Here is a 20,868-nt window from a genome sequence, read left to right on the forward strand (position 1 = left end):
GTTCTATTTTTCAATACAATTAGTCCTCAACTTATGACCAATTGCTTAACAACTGTGAAAGCATTTATGCCACAGAATGGTCACACCCCTGCCATCACAGGTGGTCATACTGCTCCCCCCAATCATGTGATTGCAAATTGGGTGTTTGGATACCAACCAACTTTATAACTGGTTGTGCCATTTTGTGGTCATTTGACTGATTTGTAATTCAAATCCATTTGAATGAATCGATTCATACTTATGACAACAAATTTGCTTAATGACTGGTGCAAAAAATGTAAATCACTTTGAGTCACATGGGTGCCTCGGATTACAACCCTAATGACTTATGACCAGATTGCCAATCCCAATTCTGGCCATAAGTTGAGAACTACCTATAGTCACAATATCATTTTCAGGTTGGTTGGGAGCTGATCCTATATGTTAATTACTATGCCAGTGGTGAATGCTCAGGCAACTAATCTGTTTTTGCTTCCCTTTCTCTTTAAGGAGGAAAGAGTATCTTGCCAGGAAAAGTCAATATTGTTGAATAAATTTCCCCTTTCCTTGTTTTCATTTTCGTATCTGGGACGAGGAAGGTATGGACGATCCAATCCTCGTTTCAGGCCATAAGCACTCTCTCTTCATCTGGAAACCAAATGAACAAGTTTGAATTCCTCATTTTCCATCAATGGAATGATTGCACCAATTGAATATTGAACAGTGTTAGCTTATCTCAGAGGTGGTATTCAACAGGTTCTGACCAGTTCTGGAGAACTGGTAGCAGAAATTTTGAGTAGTTCGGAGAACCGGTAGCAGAAATTTTGAGTAGTTCAGAGAACCGGTAGTGGAAATTTTGAGTAGTTTGGAGAACCGGCAAATGCCACTCCGACTGGCCCCGCCCCCATCTATTCTCTGCCTCCCAAGTCCCAGCTGATTGGCTGGGTCTTCTTTGGTTGCCCTGCACAAGAGAATGGAGCTGGAAAGCAGGTTAGTGGGGTGGGGAGGGAATGGGATTTGCAGTAACGTTCCCCAGGAGGGGAGGGAATGGAGATTATACAGTATCCTTCCCCTGCCATGCCCACCAAGCCATGCCCGCCAAACCAGCCATACCCACCAAGCCATGCCCACAGAACCGGTGGTAAAAAATTTGAATCCCACCACTGGCTTATCTCTTAGCTCTTTTAAACAAGCATTGGCATTCCCTATATTCAAAGTCTTAAAAGTCCTGTCCCCACAGAAACAAGCAGTGAAGTTTCTGAACTCCATTTTTCTTTTAAGCTAATTGACTTGATAGGCAACTTACTTCTATTTGTTGCAAGTCCTTCTATGAATACTTAGTTGGGGTGGAAAGACCACTGTGTAGTGAATAAAATGTTCTGAGTTTTCTTTTTGCATTTACAAGACTTTTTTTTAGTCAAGCGAATGTCCTGGGCTTACTTGGACACACATATTGTGGCCTAAATAGTGAGTTTGTTATAAATTACTGGAATGTGATATATAAATCTTAAAAGAAGAATTATGGGCAAGGCAGTATCACTGTGCTATAAGCAAGAAAGTTGTCTGTGTGTGTGTGTGTGTGTGTGTGTGTACACATACACACACATATATATACACACACATACATATGTACACACATATATACACATACATACATACATACACACACATATATACATATGTATATGTACACACACACACACATACACATGCATACATACATACATACATACATACATACATTCATACATACATCCTAGGGTCAGTCCGATCTTTATGCACCATGAAGTGACTGTCTTGGGAATTAGGGATATCCTGAAAGCAGAACAAATTGCTATTTTATGTATTATTTATTTTTATTATTGTTGCAATTTTTGTTATTGAAATCATTGCTGATTCCTGGCAACTGCCTGGACTAATCCCTTTAGCTTTCTTGGTAGAATTTCAGAAGTGGATTATTATTGCCTTTTTTCTGGGGCTGAAGGAGAGTCACCTAGCTGGCTCTGTACCCAAGGTGGGACTAAAACTCATGATCTTCTGGTTTCTAGTCCAGGATCTTAACCATTGCATCAAATTATTTGCCACTGGATTTTGTGAGTTGAATTTACATTTAACACATTGTCTTCCTTAGGCATCTAGTACAAGTAGTTGAATGCTGATTAGGTCTCTCACTGAAAGTGATTATATTTCATTTTTATGCTGCCTGGTAAAGTTGTATGTTGAGAAATCCTGTTTAGGAACTGAATGAACTGAAGTACCTATGAGCTTGGATTGTTAGGCTCAAGGATGCTTCAAAATATATGACACCCTATCACTGTATACATTCCACTGATCCCAAGATCGCGATTGTCAAAATCTGTTCTTCTGCTTTAAACAATTAAACATCCCAGATGTGGGTCCTCTGGTGTGACTCTTCTCCCTCACTCCATTCATAGCATCAACCATCATCACAGGAAGAGTCAATATTTTACTTGCTATACGGAAGTCATTATTGCATTATGTGCCAATTCTCAAACCAACATCAATTCTTAAATAGCTTTCACAAAAGTTAATCACTTTTTCCCATAATGGCAATAGCAATAGCACTTAGACTTATATACCGCTTTACAGTGCTTTACAGTCCTCTCTAAGCAGCTTACAGAGTCAGCATATTGCCCCTAACAATCTAGGTCCTCATTTTACCCACCTTGGAAGGATGGAAGGCTGAGTCAACCTTCAGCCCCGTGGGATTTGAACTGCCAAATTGTAGGCAGACGGCAGTCAGCAGAAGTAGTCTGCAGTACTGCACTCTAACCACTGCACCACCGTGGCTCATGAATAATTTAATAAATGAATTAAAACATCTCCCAATTTCAGCTATTAAGAACTAAGATGGGCGATTTTAAAATACAATCTATCATTTGTTTTTCCTTTCTACATTAACAACTGGCACTTCCTTATATTCATCTACAATACATACTTATGTATATAATTGCCCAGTTTCTCTCTTTCTGTGCCAGATTGACATTATGGGCAACTTTCTTTGTCCCTGCAAAGAAACAGGCAAAAGTCTGAAAAGTCTAATCAGCTTTCAAACTGCTTGTATTGGGTGCCTAATAGTATTAGGAAAGCAATGTGTTAACTGTTAGTTGCACTCAAGCAAAATCCAATAAAACTCAGCAACAACCCTTCCAGGCATTCATCCAGGCATTGTTTTGGACAGCCTCTGGTCTTCTGAAATGGGGAAGTAGAAGCAGAAATTGCAAAAGAAAGCTGGTGAGTGGAACAAGTTTGAATATTATCGGCTTTTTATTTTGTTCTTTGTTTTATTTCTAATTGAGACAATTGCTTTAAAAAGTATTCCATTGTAAATGTTTCTTTAGAAGTGTTCCCAGATAAGAGACAGGCAAACTAAGGCAGTAGAATTAATTTTGGGAGACTATACTTGACTCTAACAAGAATAGGTGTGGCTATCATAACTTCAACATTGGGCCATAAATAGCTTTTGAGAAGGCTCAATCGTAACTTTGGTCATTAAGCAACCATGTGTAAGTTGAGGACTGCATTTTAATCTAGAGCACCTAGATTTCAGTCTATATATTTAGTATTGGAATATTTATAGAAAAATAGTACAATATTCCTTTTTTTCTTAATGAGGAAGAAGACTAAGCACACACCAATATATCTGCTTGCTCAGATTGAATCCAAACATACAAATTCAAATGTTTGTTTCTACCTCTGGGTCACCTGAATTAGAGTCAAAATATTGTTGGAAGCATAAAAAGTTCAAAGTGCATCAGACTGTTACTGATTAATTTCAAGAAACCCTGTCAAAACTCAACAGCTGAAACAATCACAGTATCAAAGGTCATCTGATCAAATATATGATCTTTCAGAACACTCTGTCTTCACTTGATCTGTCTTTTCAATCTTCTTTTCTCTCTCCCCAGTCTATAAGGACACGGCAATGGCCTCTTCATCTTTACAGCATGCTTTTATTTTTATACTCCTGGGGAGCATCAGGACTTTAGCCTTGGACAAATATATTGCAGCAGTATTCGAACATGCAGTCATACTGCCAGAATCCACAGTGAAACCTGTTTCCCCTGAAGAGGCCTTAAAACTGATGAACCAAAACATAGACATCTTAGAAGATGCCATCCAAAAAGCAGCAAAGCAGGTACTGGGCACTACTTGTTAATATGCATTTGTTGGTAAAATGATTGTCCTGCAAGGGAAGGAGATTTACCTTCACTTCTTTTGACAGGGAGCACATATCATTGTGACTCCAGAAGATGCCATATATGGATTTTTCTTCACCAGAGAGACCATTTATCCTTACCTTGAGGACATTCCAGACCCACAGGTCAACTGGATTCCATGTACTGATCCTGAAAGGTATCTTGTGCTTTGCTTTTGTGCAGTCTCAGTTGAAAGGCATTTGAACATGGTAGCCTACTCTTATGTTTGTGTTTTAGTACTACAATGTACACCCTGACATGAAGGAAGGAAGGATCTCTTCCATGGTAGCATCCCATTTAGATATCTATTAGACCTCACCTGTTATCATCTATCTATGTCATCCAGATAAGTTAAGCCACAGTATCCATCCACCTTGACCAACATGGCCATATCTTGCTTACTTGCTTACTTGCTTTTTTGTTTGCGCCAAGGTGGTGCAGTGGTTAGAGTGAAGTACTGCAGACTGACTACTTCAGCTGACTGCTAGCTGCAGTTTGGCAATTCAGATCTCACTGGCTCAAGGTTGACTCAGCTTTCCATCCTTCCAAGGTTGGTTAAATAAGGACCCGGATTGTTGGGGGGAATATGCTGACTCTGTAAACCACTTAGAGAGGGCTGTAAAAGCACTATGAAATGGTATATAAGTCTAAGCGCTATGCTATTTATCACACCCATTGCCCTCAGAGAGGGGCTCTAGAATATAATTTAATCAATAAAATTAAGAATTAAAAAGAATATTATTTTAAAAACAATATATAAAATTACAAATTACAAAAAATGGGGAACATGTCAATATCTGTCAGATAGACTGGGATGGATTTAATCTAAGCTGAAATAATTGTCAGCAATATAATAATTAGGGCCTGGGTACATATTTATAGCAAACTTTCTCCATAGCACTCAGGCAGTGCACATAATCTCTGTTTCTGTTTTTATAACCACTCAAGGAATAGGATGAAAAATGATATCTGCTTCAAGAACCTCCAAAATGTTTGCAACAGACTGCAAATTTGAACTAAAGCCAGCATCTAGCCAGGCTTAGCTGATCTTGCAAAAGCTAAGGGTCAAAATGAATACAGTAAGCATTTGGATGGGAGGTACCAGGATATCTCACTGTTGTAAGGCAAGCCTGAGAAATGGATAAAGTATGTCAGGAGGAAATGATAAACCACTTCCATATTGATGAGAAAACCATATAAGTACAGCCATGTTATCAGCAGAAACCCATCTTGAGTCAAAAGATATGCCAAGCTGTGCCCTAGTCCATCCATCACAGTAATTCATTCCCATTTTAAGTGTGTTCTTCTAATCTTTAACTGCGCTTGCTAAAGGTGCTCAGGAGTGAAAGAAGAGGAAATGGGGAGTGAGGGTCAAAAGAAGATAGTCACTGTTCCCTTTTCCTTATGTTCCTAGATGGGTGATAGTGTGTCGAACAGGATCATCTGAGATCCATACATACAGGAATGCTTAAAATTTCAAGTGTAGTTAAAGACAGTTAACAGCTTTCGTGAAACTCAGCATGACTCCCAAAGAATTTTTTTCATTCAAAATTTGCTGTTCCAAAGAAAAGTGCAAGCAGCGTGTTGGCAGAACAGCTACATCTAGTTTTTTACCCATCTTGATCTCTTGCAGAAGAAACCAGGCAACCCTTCACTTAGCAACTAGGTATTGTCATTGCCACCCCCTGCTAAATTTTAATGGCTGGGTCAAAAACACATTTTGGCACAAGGAAAAGGCAGCATTTGGCAACCCGACATAATTTGGCAAAAAAAAAAAAAAAAGGAAGCCTGGAGGACAGAATCACATTTAACAGAGAAAAGCAAAGCAAAATAAAATCAGGGGGGGGAGATCTCTTTCTTTAAAGAGAAATTCTTTTTGCAGAATGAAATTATTTTTCATGACCAAGTGTTTATTATAGCCGTCTCTTATAAAAGCCACCAATTACTTATGAAATGCATAGAACATATTTGCAAGTGTTTATCTTTTTTTTTTTTTAATTAAGAAAAGTCTGGGAGTCTAGTTTTAAGCAATTTGTTGGCTTAGTGCTAGTCATGCTCTGATAATCAACACAAAGATTCTTTGTCCGGTTTCTTGATTACTTGATTTCTGGACAATCTCCCACCCACTTTTTCCCAGTCTGGGGTAAAGGGGTACTTTCTGATCATGCCTCAATAACAGAATATAGAAGGAATGAATACTATAATACAGAGTAGATGCAATGTTACATCAAGGTAAACTATATTTGTAAATGAATTTGCTGCTGGGGAAGGGGGAATAGAAGAAATGAGTGGTAATCGTACAAAACAATCCTGATGCTGTTGACCAGGTATAAACAAATGTTCTGCAACATGCATTTCTCTGGCCTATGTTATTTTTATTTAACCCGATTACTGCAAGTAGATGAAGAAATTATGTACATTAATTTACTTGTTTATTGAAAGTGGGGGAAAAACTGGAGAAATTTTATGTCATGTACATTTGGTAGAAAGTGTACCAACAGTTGTAAAGAATGCATGGGCTCTGAATAGATTTGGATTGAATACAAATAAGTGACCAGTATGAATGAAAGGCAGGTAAATACATTGAAAGTATAAGGAAGAGTACAAGGAAGGGTTGAGAGGAAGAGGAAGATGACAAAGTCAAGGTTGGATGGAGTAGATATACTGTATTTTTTAAATAAGAAAGTGAGCAATATAAGAAACAAAAGGCATGTGATGTTGGTGGACACACCCATGGTTGATAGGAGTAGAAAGGTATGCAGAAGCATAATAAACGGCGTGTCCTTTTCTTTCATCTCCTGCCTTTAATTTTTCAGTTACTATTTCTCACTTTTTTTCTATTCCTTATATAACATTATTTACCCCATGAGGGTACAGTCAAGTGTCAGGAAAATCAGGAGATCCAGACAGTTCAAATGGGCATCAAGAATCTGAACTACTAGCGGTCAAGGAAAATTAGTGAGAGTTATGAATAGGGTTTCAAGTTGACCAGGACTTAGATCTCTTGTGAGCATGAAGGGACTCATGTCTGATGACCTGTTTGACCCCTCCCTCAGCCTAGTCATCTCTTATAGGTACATGTTTATGCATGGGTATATTAGTTTGATCTTCTAAAAGTTAACTCAACATATTAGGAGGGCTCCAAGTGCCAAAAGGCAACATGTCACAATAGAAGGAAAACAACAGCATGAAATCCTGGATTTTTTAATCAAATCACAATGTAATTGGATGTGGCATGTTAACTTTTATGGGAGCAATCTAAAGAAGAGGGCTTCCAATCTTCAATTAAGAGAGAGAAGGAGGGAGGGAGGGAGGGAGAGAGATATTTACTATCTAGAGTCATCTTTGTTAATCTCTGCCCTTATGTATGTTTAAAGTCTCATTGCTGAAAATAGCTGGCCAGGGAATGGAGCAATTTATAGTGGGGAAGAAACTGGGTACATTGGTTACACCAAGCTATTATTTGCTTAACTGTATTTTATTAAATAAACCATAATTTGATGGCTAAGGTTGCGTACTAAGGCTTAGACAATAATTTATAAATTACAGTTACTGGATTCACACAATATCAAACGAATAACTTTATAAATTACGTGTTGTACATTTATAAACAACCTACTAAATTATATCATTATTAATTCAAAGTATCTCTCAATTGGGAACCACTGCCAAAAAGATTCATTTCATCTTTTCCCCAGTGAACTGGTGTTCCACTGATTGAGAGCACCTAATTACTTCCCATATTTTTTTCCTCTTCAGTGAAAAAAACATCTTCTTGAATCAATTTCAAACAGAAATATAGTTGGAAGGAAAAATATTTCACAGTATCTAAAGCTCACTTACTCCTAGTGGTAGGATTCAAATAATTTAACAACAGGTTCTCTGCCCTAATGATTTCTTTCAACAATCAGTTCACCAAACTGCTCAGCAAGTTAACAACCGTTTCTCCTAAAGTGGTGCGAACTGGCTGAATCTTACCACTGCCTAATCCAACCTTTATGACTCTTTTCTTCTCTTTTACATTTTAAAAGACATAACCTCGCTTCTGTTTTATTGACTGTTTTAGTGTCTCTTTCTGTATTACATCCTTCAACATGGAGATAAATTAACAGAATTTAATTGTATTAATTCTTCAGTTCTGTGGTCTTCACATTTAGATTTGGACCTGCACCAGTCCAAAAAAGACTGAGCTGTCTGGCCAGGAACAATTCAATCTATGTAGTTGCCAATATGGGTGATAAGAAGAATTGCAGTTATATAGACCCAAAGTGCCCCTGCGATGGCCGCTATCAATACAACACAAATGTTGTCTTTGATTCAGAGGGAAAGCTGGTAGCACGATACCACAAGGTAAGGTTACAATTTTCACACTTTATTTTTAAGAACTGGTTGTTTCTTCATGAACCCCACATAAAATATAAGCACATCACTTTATAAGTTAATTTTATTTTGAACATCAGAGGCTGAATATGTCCACTGGAGCATATTCCAAGTTTGAGATTTCAGAGGGATAATGAATTACCTGTAGAAAATGTGATTTAGCATAACAGATATATAGGGTAGAAGAGAATTTTGGGCATCCAATAAAATGCAGTTCTAATTTGATAGATCTCTCTTTCTTTCTCTCTCTCTCTTTCTCTCTTTCTTTCCTTCATTTTTTCAATTCTTTCTTTCCTCCTTTTTTAGTTTCCTTTTTTATTACAGAAATGTAATGTAGATAAAAATAATACAAAAGCAAAAATACAATAAAAGACAAAAAATAAACTTAAAATGGAAAAAGAGAAAAATAAGTAGTACCACTACCTTAACTTTTACTCTTGTTATTAATTGTGGAAATAATATTGCTCTCTTCTCGTTTTTACAATATAAAGATACTCCAAAATCAACTAAGAAATACACATCTTTGACATCTGTTCTTTGACACCTGAAGCATTTTTCCACCTATCCAGACTAATTATTTAGTTGAATCCCAGTCTTAATAGAGCCAGAGCTCTTCATAATATCAACTTCCATAGTTTTGGAATGCAATTCAGTATCAAATGTACCAGTGGTGCTATTCTACCGGTTCGGCCCAGTAGCGGCAATGAGCAGCGGAGACCGAACCTGTTCCCTCCGCCACTCTGCTGTTGGGACCACCTGCCCACCTGGGCTCCCATACTCACCTTTATCCTCTGAATTTGAAGTGCAGCTGCTTTGTATGGCACAGCAGAGTGCCACATGGCAGCTGCTGAAGAGACCGGGAGAGAGCAGGCTTGCAGGAGGTGAGTTAGAACACCTCTGCGCCTGCACAAATGCCTTTGCACCTGCACAAAGTGCACGTTTGATGCATGCATGCACCCACCAAGCCACACCCACCAAACTGGTGGTAAAAATATTTGAATCCCACCACTGAAATGTACTTAGGTAATAATTATGTTTTCCTCCAATGATGTTTGTTGTTTATTTGTGTCAGAAGTATCACAATTAAAATAAGGCATACTATATGACATATTATTTAAAATGTAAAATACAAGATTAAAATATGTACACGTTGGGACACAAAGGGCAGGTACACATATGTGTTGTTGTCTGCCTGTCATCACAATCACAAAGAACAGAAGCCACCAGATAGCCCCATTTTTAAGAGTTCCTCTAGATCTTGTTGTACCCAATGATATAACATGCTGTATATAATCAAGATTATTCCAATTTTGAAACCAAAAATGAGTCCTAAGTGAAATATTTAAAACAGATAATAGCAGAGGTTTGTTTTCCAGCACAACTGGAACCAAGCTGTGTGAAAATGCAGGAGACCACTATAAATGTATCTCTCAGTTACATAAAGAAGATCTTCTCCTTGTAATGGGTGCTGATACTACATTATTAATAGGCACAGAGGTTCTGGGAAACCAGTCCATCCAAATTTAAAGAAGTTTTGGGATTTTTTTCCCTTCTTTTTTTAAAATGCATTACACTTTCACCTTCAGTTAAAATGACTTGCAAGGTGGCTTTAAGTCAGTGTTACGTTGTTCATACGTTCACTGAAAAACACCCCACCTCTTTCCTAAATGTGTTCTCTTTTTAACAGTTTAACCTGTTTAAGGGGGAGCAACAATTTGATTTCCCTAAAGAGCCTGAACTTGCAACCTTCGATACTGCCTTTGGAAAATTTGGCCTCTTCACTTGCTTTGATATTCTCTTCCATGATCCTGCTGTAACCCTCATAACCCAGCTCTCTGTGGACACTATCCTTTTCCCGACAGCCTGGATGAATGTCCTCCCACATTTAACTGCTATCGAATTCCATTCAGCTTGGGCCATGGGCATGCGTGCCAATGTTCTGGCAGCTAATACTCATAATCCTATCCTCAATATGACAGGTAATGTACTGGTTGAGATAAAAGATTTGATTGGTATTTGGTTCTATTCACCCAACAGTTGAGAATCTCCAGCTGGTTGAAAAGTCTCTTCTTTGAGAAATCCTTTAATGCCCCCTTGCCAAAATGAAGATACGCTGGTGTGGTCCTTGCAGACAGAAATTCAAGAGGAGGGAAGCCATTGCCATCACTGTAGTATACAGAGTACAGTCTTATTCTTTCTTTATTGGACTTCTACAAATAATCTCTGATTGGCTGTGTAAACAGTGATAGCCTACGAATGAAGGTGAATGTACGTGACCCAGGATAATGTTGCAGGATCCAATCTGGGTTTGTGAATGGAAGCAGTGGTTTTGTCTTCTGAGCTTCTGGATTCATACTGGAGTCCATCCTCAGGGAACTCCTCTCTAGCAGAGTGTGTATGTTGGGCTGTTCTTTGTCTGTTATTTACATGGGACAAAAACTTAGCATGTGAGGGCTTGGCAGTAGAAACAAACAGCTAACAACTTAATAAACAACACCCCAATCAACATCTAAAAAGCCACATACAACAGGCACCATTAAATACCATACACAGGACAACCCAAGGTGCATACTCTGCTAGAGAGAAGTTCCCTGAGAAAGGGCTTCAATATGAGTTCGAAAGCTTGGAAGACAAAACCGCTGGTTCCAATGACTGACCCAGATAGGATCCTGCAGTAGCCAAGTTTTGCTTTGTTTCTTTGCATTGCTGATCATAAATACCATTTTTCTTTAAATTTTTGTGAAAGCCCGGGCCTCTATTTGTTCCTAAAGCATATTGAATATTCTTCCTATTCTATTCTTGCTCATCAAAGTAGAAAAAGGAAAAGAGAAGGTGAATTCTTGTGTATATGAATACATTTTCTGGTCTTTTTTCAGAGTTAAATATGTGTGTTTTGGGGGTGGGTGGTGTTTTCTTAAATATGTTTTGGGGTAGAATAGAAGAGATAATGTATACTGTATGTCTTGCAAAGACATGATAAGAAAAATGGCTTTTATTCTCGTCATTTTTAGGCAGTGGTATCTATACACCATCCAGATCGGAAGCCTATCATTATGATGCAGAATCAATGAATGGGCACCTTTTGGTTGCAGAAATCTATTCCCATCCTTCTCGTTTTCCCACCCCTCTTCCTACTGTTAACTGGAGCTTGTATGCCACAACTGTTGAAGGGTTTCATGAGGGCCCTACTTTCTCTGGATTTATTTTCCATGATGACTTCACCTTATGTACCCTTGGAAAAGAAGCTGACAATCTTACTGTGTGCCAGAAAAGTCTCTGCTGCCATTTAAGCTACAGGATGATGAAACAAGAAGAAGGTGAACTTTACGTGCTAGGGGCATTCGATGGTCTTCATGAGGTTGAAGGACAATATTACTTACAGGTATTCTTTTATTTATGGGGTAAAACGCTAGACGGAAAGGTAAAAGACAAGATGCCCACTACATTTGCAGGTTGTTGTCTAGATCAGGGGTCTTCAAACTTGACAGCTTTAAGACTTGTGGACTTCAACTCCCAGAATTCCTCCTCCAGTTATGTTAGCTCAGGAATTCTGGGAGTTGAAGTCCACAAGTCTTAAACTTGTCAAGTTTGAAGACCCTTGGTCTAGATAAACTTCAGCACTTTATTTTCGTTATCTCACTTGGAATAATTGTCTAGTTTAAATATTCGATCACTTTGTGGCTGCATCATGCTCATGATGAATGAAAGTATCTATTAGCAGGAAGAAAAGTAAGTCCTACGTTTCTTACTCCTTGGAGGATCACACAGAGTTCTGGAAACTTTATTACCATGTCCTGTAGGACATTGACACTGACTGCCATAAGAATAGGACCAGTATTTAGTTTTATCTTTTAATTTGTCTAGTTGGATACTATAGAAATGATCCCTGAAAGTATAGTCATCTGGATTCTAATGAGTGAGCCATATATATTCATTGATACATTTGGTGTCTGACTGGTACTTAATCATGAAAGAATACATTGCAAGGATATGTTTGGATAACGGTCACTGGAAGTATTGATAAGGAGCCAATAAGCTGTGAATATTTGAATAGACCCAATGCTATTAGAGGAGACTTAAGCATTTGTTTTGCACAGAATGCTGGCCCACCTGTACAGTAAAGCTGATGGCTCCCTGGAGCCTACCAAATGTATGGAATCAGAAGTTGTGTTTGAGATGATATGCTGTTTCTCCCAAGCTGAGGTCCACCATAAATTTGGAATTTTGTACTGAAATAAATACGCAATCATCTAGGAACAGGCTTTTCCATTGGTAGCTCCAGTGATGGTATTCCTCTTTGGAATAGCTTTTCTCAATTAGCTTTGACTATTCCTTCATCTCACTTTACCTCCCCTTCTTTCTGTGCTATTGAACTCCAGGCAGCTCTGGGAGACATTGATTTTTTTTTGGAACCTGGCAGAGATATATTTATTTCTCTGGATACTTTAATCAATAAGCACACTGATCTGAAATGCATTTGCTATTTAGACTATTGTTAACTTTTCTGCTACTGCTGCTTGTATTGTTTGACTCACATTTTAGGGTGATATATCATAGTTGCTATTTTTCGGTATCTGGGCTCCCATCTCCAAGGCAATGGCTACATCAATTGCAAGGTGTGAGCAAGGGTAAGTGCAGCCTGGATGTATTGGTGAGAACGCACTGGTGTGCTATGTGACAGACGAATGTTAACCCATCTTAAATTTAAGATTTACAAGACAACTGTCCGCCCTGTTGCACTGTATGGCACTGAATGCTGGGCAGCAACAACAGGGACCGAAAGCTATCTCCGTGCCATTGGATATGGGGCATCTCCCATCTTGACCACATCACAAATGACACCATTCGACAGCATTTTGGTGTGGTACCAATTATAGAGAAGAAGAGAGAAGGCCAGTTCCGCTGATATGGACATGTCCACAGAGCAGCACCTTCCTCCGTGGCCAAGACTGCCTACCAACTAGAAGTCAATGGCCAGCAACCTCTCAGGCATCCAAAACAAAGATAAGCAAGACACCATCAACAAAGATATGCAAGACACTATCAACAAAGATATGCAAGCCTGAAGACACAACTGACCATGCAAAGTGGCATTCAATGATCCCAAAAGTGGACCCTGCACCTGCGGGAATATGCTAGGAAAAAGAAGATATCATAGTTACTATGATTTAGTATTAATTATATTTAGGACAGATTAATTCTATTAATTCTGTTTAATTTACTTTATTCTCATTGCATGTCGTACAACATAATCAAATACCATCTTCAGTGCACATCATGACCATGAAAATAAACACAAACACACATCCTTCACACTCCACACATTGAACCTGAAAACCCGCAACACCACACCAACATTGCACTATACAGTAGAATTCAAAAGAGCTACTGCCCTGGGATAGAAGCTGTTTTTCAGCCTATATGTGCTTGTTTTTATTATTCTGTACCATCTGCCAGATGGTAATAGTTCAAAAAAAGGATGAGATGGATCTTTAAGAATGTTTTGAACTTTCTTAAGGCAGCGGGAGCTATAAAACTCTTCCAAAGAGGGGAAAGGGCAACCAATGATCTTCTGGGCAATGACGTTAATCCTCTGGAATGTTTTCCTATCTGCCACTGTGCAATTGGCAAACCATACAGAGGTGCAGTATGTTAAAATGCTCTCGATGGTGCAGCAGTAGAAGGTCACCAGCAGTTTTTCATTCAGTTGTTGTTTTCTGAGAAGTCTCAGGTAGTATAATCTCTACTGGGCCCTTTTGACCAGGGCTACAATGTGGGCACCCCAGGTCAGGTCCTCTTTTAGGGTAACACCGAGAAACTTAAAACTGGCCACTTGCTCCACTCGGTCTCCATTGATAAGCAAGGACTGGATGTTTGATCTGTTCCTTCTATAGTCCACTATAAGCTCCTTGGTCTTATTGGTGTTGAGGACCAAGTTATTTTCTCCACACCACGAAAGCAACTGGTCGACCTCATCTCGGTAGGCAGACTCATCCCCTCCAGAGATGAGTCCTACCACTGTTGTATCATCACTTTGTTTGGGTTTAGTCTATTGAAGTTATGGGAGATTTAGTGTTATTTTTAAAAGGCAACATAAAAATGGCAGAAGCTTCATCAGCATGCAAATGCCAAACTGCTTTTCAAGTATAAGGATGTCTTTTTTAAAAAAAATTACCTGCAAAGGCATTTCTCAGGCAATTGAATCCCCATTCTCTTTGGCCGAGGCTGAGCAGCGCACAAAGCATCAGAACTGCTTGGCATTTTTAAAAAAAATCTTGGAGTGGTTTGTTTTCAAATTGGCAACTTACGATGTGTGGACTTTGTCTCTCAGAATTCCCCAGCCAGCATTCTTGCTCAGGAATTCTGGGAGTCAAAGTCCAGATATCTTAATGTATCGAGTTTGAAAAACACGTGGAGAGAGAGAAACTAGAACGTACATTTCCAGCAGCTACAAGTAGTCCTTGACTTACAACAGATCATTTAGTGACCTTTAAAAGTTACAACAGCACTGAAAAAAAGTGAGCCATGACCAATTTTCACAGTTACAACCTTTGTAGCATCTCACGATCATGTGATCCAAAATCAGACGCAACTGGTTCATGCATATGATAATTGCTGTGTCCCAAGATCACGCGGTCAATTTTTGCAAACTTTTGACCAGCAAAGTCAATCGGGTCATCAGATTCATTTAACGTCCAGGTTGCTAACTTATCAACTGCAGTGATTCACTTAACAACTCTGGCAAGAAAGGTTCATAGCATGGGGACAAAACTCACTTAATAAAATGTCTCACTTAGAAACAGAAATTCTGGGGTCAGTTGTGGTTGAAAGTCGAGGACTACCTTTAAAAACCGAGATTTATATAGCTGCAAGTCCTTGGTCACCATGACACCAGGAACTCCTACCTGTCAATGAATACTTCAGCTTCAACCACAACAATACAAGAGCACACAATAGATACAAACTCATGGTTAACCACACCAATCTTGATTGCAGGAAATACGACTTCAGCAACAGAGTGGTCAATGCCTGGAATACTCTACCTGACTCTGTGGTTTCTTCCCCAAACCCCAAAAACTTTAACCTTAGACTGTCTACTATTGACCTCACGCCTTTCCTAAGAGGTCTGTAGGGGGCGTGCATAAGTGCACCAATGTGCCTGCAGTCCCTGTCCTATTGTTTCTTTCTTTTTTATTTGTATCTATTTCATGTATTCATAAGCATGTTTATATTTATACCTGTTATCTAATACTTGCTTGACAAAATAAATAAAATAAAAATAAATAAATAAACACTCATCTTATGCCAGGATGAACTCGTGCCTTTATCTGCTAGTTCTGAGTCAACAATCAGTCGGGCTTCTCCCCCAGCCACCAACATTCACATGAGTGTGTTCCACAAAGGTTCCTTGCTATGGAGGAAATTAAAACAATGGTTCCTTTTCTGATAGTAGCAACTTGGCTTCTCAATCATGAGTACTTCTTCAAATGTTGTTTGGTTTTCTTCTCCTTCCAGATCTGCACATTGCTGAAGTGCGGAAGTATGGACCTTCAAAGTTGTGGCCAGGCAACCAAGACTGCTAAATCCTCTTTTGACTTTTATTCTCTCAGTGGCACATTTGGCACAAACTACATCTTCCCAGAGGTTTTACTCAGTGGGATTCGTTTGGCCTCTGGATTGTTTCAGGTAATTTTTTTTTAAATTATAATTTTGTTAAATGTATCAAAGTCTAACATACAAGTGAAAATGAAAGTACTGGGGAAATGGGGGAGGGAAAGGGAGAAAGGAAAAAAAGTGGGATAAAGGGAAAAAGAAAAGCATCGACTTCCTACTTTTTTTAGCATAGTAGGATAACATCATAACATGACAACCTCAACCTCTTACTTTTACGTCTATGGAGATTCTCCGTCATCCAGGTCATGGTTGTCCCAAAGGTGTTTTTTCAAGAGGCAATTGGACTTTCTCATTTTTTCTTTGAAGACATTTTGCTTCTTGACCAAAAAGCTTATTCAGCTCTGATCCACCATCCAGACAGAGCTGAAGAAACTTCTTGGATGAGAAGCAAAACATCTTCAAAGAAAAACCAGAAAGTCCAGTTGCTACTTGAAAAAGCACTTTTGGGACTCTTACATGCTTAATATTTCTATAACAACAAACTTAACTGATTAGCAAAACCAAAGTTTCAAAGTTTCATTTTTTTTCCAATCTCAAAAACAACATCCAGAAGCATTTTCCAAGCAGAAAGAAAGTTGAATGAATACTTTTCTTCGATTAGAGCAGTTAATTTAGCCATCTCTGCTAAATCCATCAGTTTTCCTACCATTCGTCACCCTTGTGAGAATTAATATATCTTTCCATTTTTGTGCATAAAGTATTTTGGCTGCTATCAAGGAGCAAAGTTTCATATTTTTTTCAAGCTATTTTGTCCATTAAACCTAAAAGTTCCTGATTTAATGTTTTATATTCACTTTAAAAATCTTAAAATACTGTATGAGTACCAGAGGTGGTATTCAGCAGGTTCTGACCAGTTCTGCAGAACCGGTAGCGGAAATTTTGAGTAGTTCAGAGAACCGGCAAATACCACCTCTGACTGGAGGTTTTACAGTATCCTTCCCCTGCCACGCCCACCAAGCCACACCCACAGAACTGGTAGTAAAAAAATGTGAATCCCATCATTGAATCGTACCCCAGTATTTTTCCATCTTTAGAACACAAATATTGTTAGGGTGGGTATGAACCAAACTGGGCTAGAATAGAAGAAGTGCAGAAACAAATTCCTTAATAAGGCTCAGAAGGAGCTGTTTTGGTCACTTTTTGGAAGCCCAATTTGAATTGTGAGAAAAATGAAGTTTCTCACTGTGTTTTTTACTTGAGTGCCTTGCTTGATCTATGAGTTTGGGTGAAGGCCACACCACATTGTTACATGTGGTACACTTGTATAGAGCAGAGATGGATCTACATGGTGTATATATGTGTGTGTGTGTGTATATATATATTTGTGTGTGTGTGTGTGTGTGTGTGTGTGCATGTGTGCATGTGTGTGTGTACACATACAGGGATGGGATCCGACCGGTATAACTACCGGTTCTGTTGCTCTGTGTCGTGCGCACATGTGCGAGTTGTGCAAATCACGCAAGTCACGTGAGTGCAATTTACAACCTACTGAGCTGCCCGGACAGCTGAGCAGTGCTTCATGCAGGTGCTCAGCGGTTGGAAAAGCCCTGCTTTTCAACCGCAGCTGTGTCATGCAAAGCAGCTGTGGTTGAAAAAGCAGGAAATAAAGGTCAGGTAAGAGCCCGGGCGGGCAGGTTGGCCAAAACAGCAGCAGACACAGAACCAGTTCTGTGTCTGCTGTTCTTCAGAGCTACTGGTTCTGTAGAGCCGGACAGAACTGGTAGAATCCCACCCCTCTGTGTGTGTGTGTCTGTGTCTGTGTCTGTGTGTGTAAGCAAGCCAAAGAAAATCCTGTATACATAAAAAATAATACTGGATTGTTTATATCAGAAGGAGGAAACTGAATTGTGTTCCTCCTATTTCGCTCCTTCAGGAAGCAGAGGAGATTGGGGCAGTCTTTTCTCTATTTAAAATGGGAAGGACAGAAAATATGTTATTTTCTATGCAACAGAATATAGGTAACAATTATTTACCTTTTGAATGAAGTAAATCAGTCCATACAGGTAATAGTTATACAGTATTACATAACTGGTTGTACACACAGGCAGTCCTTGATTTACGATTGGTCACTTAGCAATCGTTCAAAGTTAAGGCTGATCTCCCCAGGGCTACTTCTGACCCAGATTCAAAGTTCCAATGGCTGGGGCCCGTCCACAATCACACCATCTCATTTTGGGCATTTGGCAACCACGCTGCATTGATAGCTCTTTGCCCGTGTCCCATAGTCACATGGCCATCACGCTTTATGAAGAATATTTTTTTTTGCTAGCAAACGGTATTTACTTTGGGTTTCCCGCAAAAACCACCCATTGTGGACAATGGATTCCCTTGACAAATGTAGAGATTGCTTAATGTCCGAGGTGATTCACTCAATGATTGCTGCAAAAGTGTCATAAAATTGGGCACAGTCACATTCCAGGCACAACTACAGTTGTAAACTGAGAACTACCTACATCTGTAGAGTGTAATCTACAATTTTAGATTATGTCATATATAATAGTGTAGAATGTCTTTTTCTAAATACTCAGCTTTTAAACTGTCTTGTTGCGAGTAAGCAATTTGTATTAAACACATTGCATGGCTCCAAAAGCTGCCTGAATGTTGCCAAAATAAGATCCATCAGATGATGTTTGTCCTATGGTTTTTTTTTTTTCACATAGAGCTTAAAATCCCATTGCTAACTGTGGCTTCTCCACATTTATTGAATTCAGGAATAAGAAACTTGTAGATGTTAGAAGTTGCTCAATTAAATCTCCCAGCAGCCCTAATCCCCATGTCCCCTGAAGAGGGGTCCTGTGACTATTTCTCCATCTTGATCCAGTTCAGTATTATCTACATCAGGGGTATCAAATTTGATTTCATTGAGGGCAACATCAGGTTTGTGTTTGACCTTGGGGCTCCAGGTGGGCATGGCCAGGGTGGCTGGGCCGAGGTGTGACCCCTCGGGACGTGACCCCTTTTTCAGCTGGGATGGCCTCCTGCAGCCGTCTGCCAGCAAAAATGAAGCTCAGGGGCATGCCCCCCCACAAGCTCCATTTTTACTGGCAGAGGGCTGCAAGAGGCCATCCCAGCTGAAAACAGAGCCTGCTCCATTTTCACTGACAGAGGCACCGTGGGCCGGTCCTTTGCTGTTTCCAGGGCAGCCCGTGGGCCAGATCTAAATACCCGTGGGCCGGATCTGCCTCACAAGCCTTGAATTTGACACCCCTGATCTACACTGACTACCAGTGGCTCTCATAGTTGGTAGTCTTTTCCAACCTTATCCAAATATGTGGGTTGTCACTCTGGGATCTTCTCTATAGTATATTATAAGAACTACGTCTCAGTCTATTACTTTAAAAATGCCTTAACTTATCTAGCTAACTATATGACTGAAATTCATTCATTCCTAGGTTTTGAAAGATGGACAACTGGTCAGTCAGAATGATACCCCTCAAGCTGTTCTAACTGTGACACTTTTTGGAAGATGGTATGAAAAGGATCCTCCATGTACACACATTGACATGTGTAACCCTAGCACCAATAGAATCACAGTTCCCAGTAAGGTTGAATCCACTATTCAACAAATCAGTTGCTTGATACTTTTACTATTTCAGTTGTCATTTATCGTTCAGTAATGGATAACTCAACCGAATATGTATTGATAATGGATATATTGATGCTGTTTAACGTTGGCTGACAAATCCTAAGGAATACAATCTCTTGAACTTTGTCCTAAAAAGATACAACAATGTAATAGTTACTGATTAGACCAAGGGTCTTCAAACTTGGCAAGTTTAAGATTTGTGGACTTCAACTCCCAGAATTCCTGAGCTAACATGATTGGAGGAGGAACTTTGGGAGTTGAAGTCCACAAGTCTTAAAGTTGTCAAGTTTGAAGACCTCTGGATTAGACTCTTTGTCCAAGGTTCTTGGAAGAAAAACAGATTAATATATGGATCATCTCCAAATACAGCCGCCCACCACATATTAGAGCAGATATTTGAAGCCACTTTAAAATACAACAGATAGTTAAGATCCAGGTTGTGCCAACTCCACCTTGTCTCTTAACCCCTCATTTCAGAAAGAGACCCAGAAATGACCCAACCTGCCCCTCATTTGGGGATTATTTAGCAGGAATCAGTCCTCTAACCAGAAGGAACTAGAAAACCAGACTTCAGTGTTTTTTGTAATCGAGAATGAGAAAAACTCAAACTGCTATAACCGGTTTGTTTGTAATTGATTTTCAACCGGGAAGCCAGCTGGGTTGAATTAGTGGGCCTGTCTGAGATTGTAATATGAATTATGCCAACTTTTTGACTGAAAATTATAATCCGTGCACACTAGTCAACATTCACATAGTTGACTGTAGCCTTCACCCCATTCATTGAGGCTGTTTTAAAAATAAGATGTCTTAGAGAAGAGAGAAATTTTATGTTTGTAAGAATAAAAAATGTGTAATTTCAATTAAGATAATCAGTTGGGTTCTCAGATATTGTGAAGAATTTCTAAGTTGACATGAGTAATACTTTCTGTTGTATGATAATTTATATGGCTACGCAGAAAAGGAAACTAAATATGAATGAAAAGGTATGGTGAAACTATGATGAAGGAAAAAATGCCTATAGAATATAAG

The 20,868-nt window shown here is 39.1% G+C and overlaps 1 protein-coding gene and 1 pseudogene across 2 annotated transcripts; one reads left to right on the forward strand and one right to left on the reverse strand.

Annotated features, from left to right (window-relative positions):
* The first annotated feature begins 3,159 nt into the window (after positions 1–3,159).
* Positions 3,160–20,737, forward strand: LOC113430359 (pantetheinase-like). 2 transcript variants are annotated; one of them, XM_087971519.1, is made up of 8 exons: positions 3,160–3,234; positions 3,909–4,138; positions 4,226–4,356; positions 8,357–8,549; positions 10,267–10,558; positions 11,591–11,961; positions 16,095–16,265; positions 19,646–20,737. In XM_087971519.1, the coding sequence occupies exons 2-8, from the start codon at positions 3,926–3,928 to the stop codon at positions 19,868–19,870; spliced, it is 1,596 nt and encodes a 531-aa protein (XP_087827645.1). In that variant the 5' UTR covers positions 3,160–3,234; positions 3,909–3,925; the 3' UTR covers positions 19,871–20,737. The 2 variants fall into 2 exon arrangements, with proteins under 2 accessions (XP_087827645.1, XP_087827653.1); XM_087971527.1 differs by lacking the exon at positions 3,160–3,234 and adding an exon at positions 3,697–3,825.
* On the reverse strand, positions 12,410–12,481 carry LOC113411276 (small nucleolar RNA U3; annotated as a pseudogene).
* Positions 20,738–20,868: the final 131 nt, after the last annotated feature.

This window comes from Notechis scutatus, chromosome 1 (assembly GCF_049901735.1).
Source record: "Notechis scutatus isolate UNSWTSFEM ecotype Mainland chromosome 1, rNotScu1.2, whole genome shotgun sequence".
Lineage (NCBI taxonomy): Eukaryota > Metazoa > Chordata > Lepidosauria > Squamata > Elapidae > Notechis > Notechis scutatus.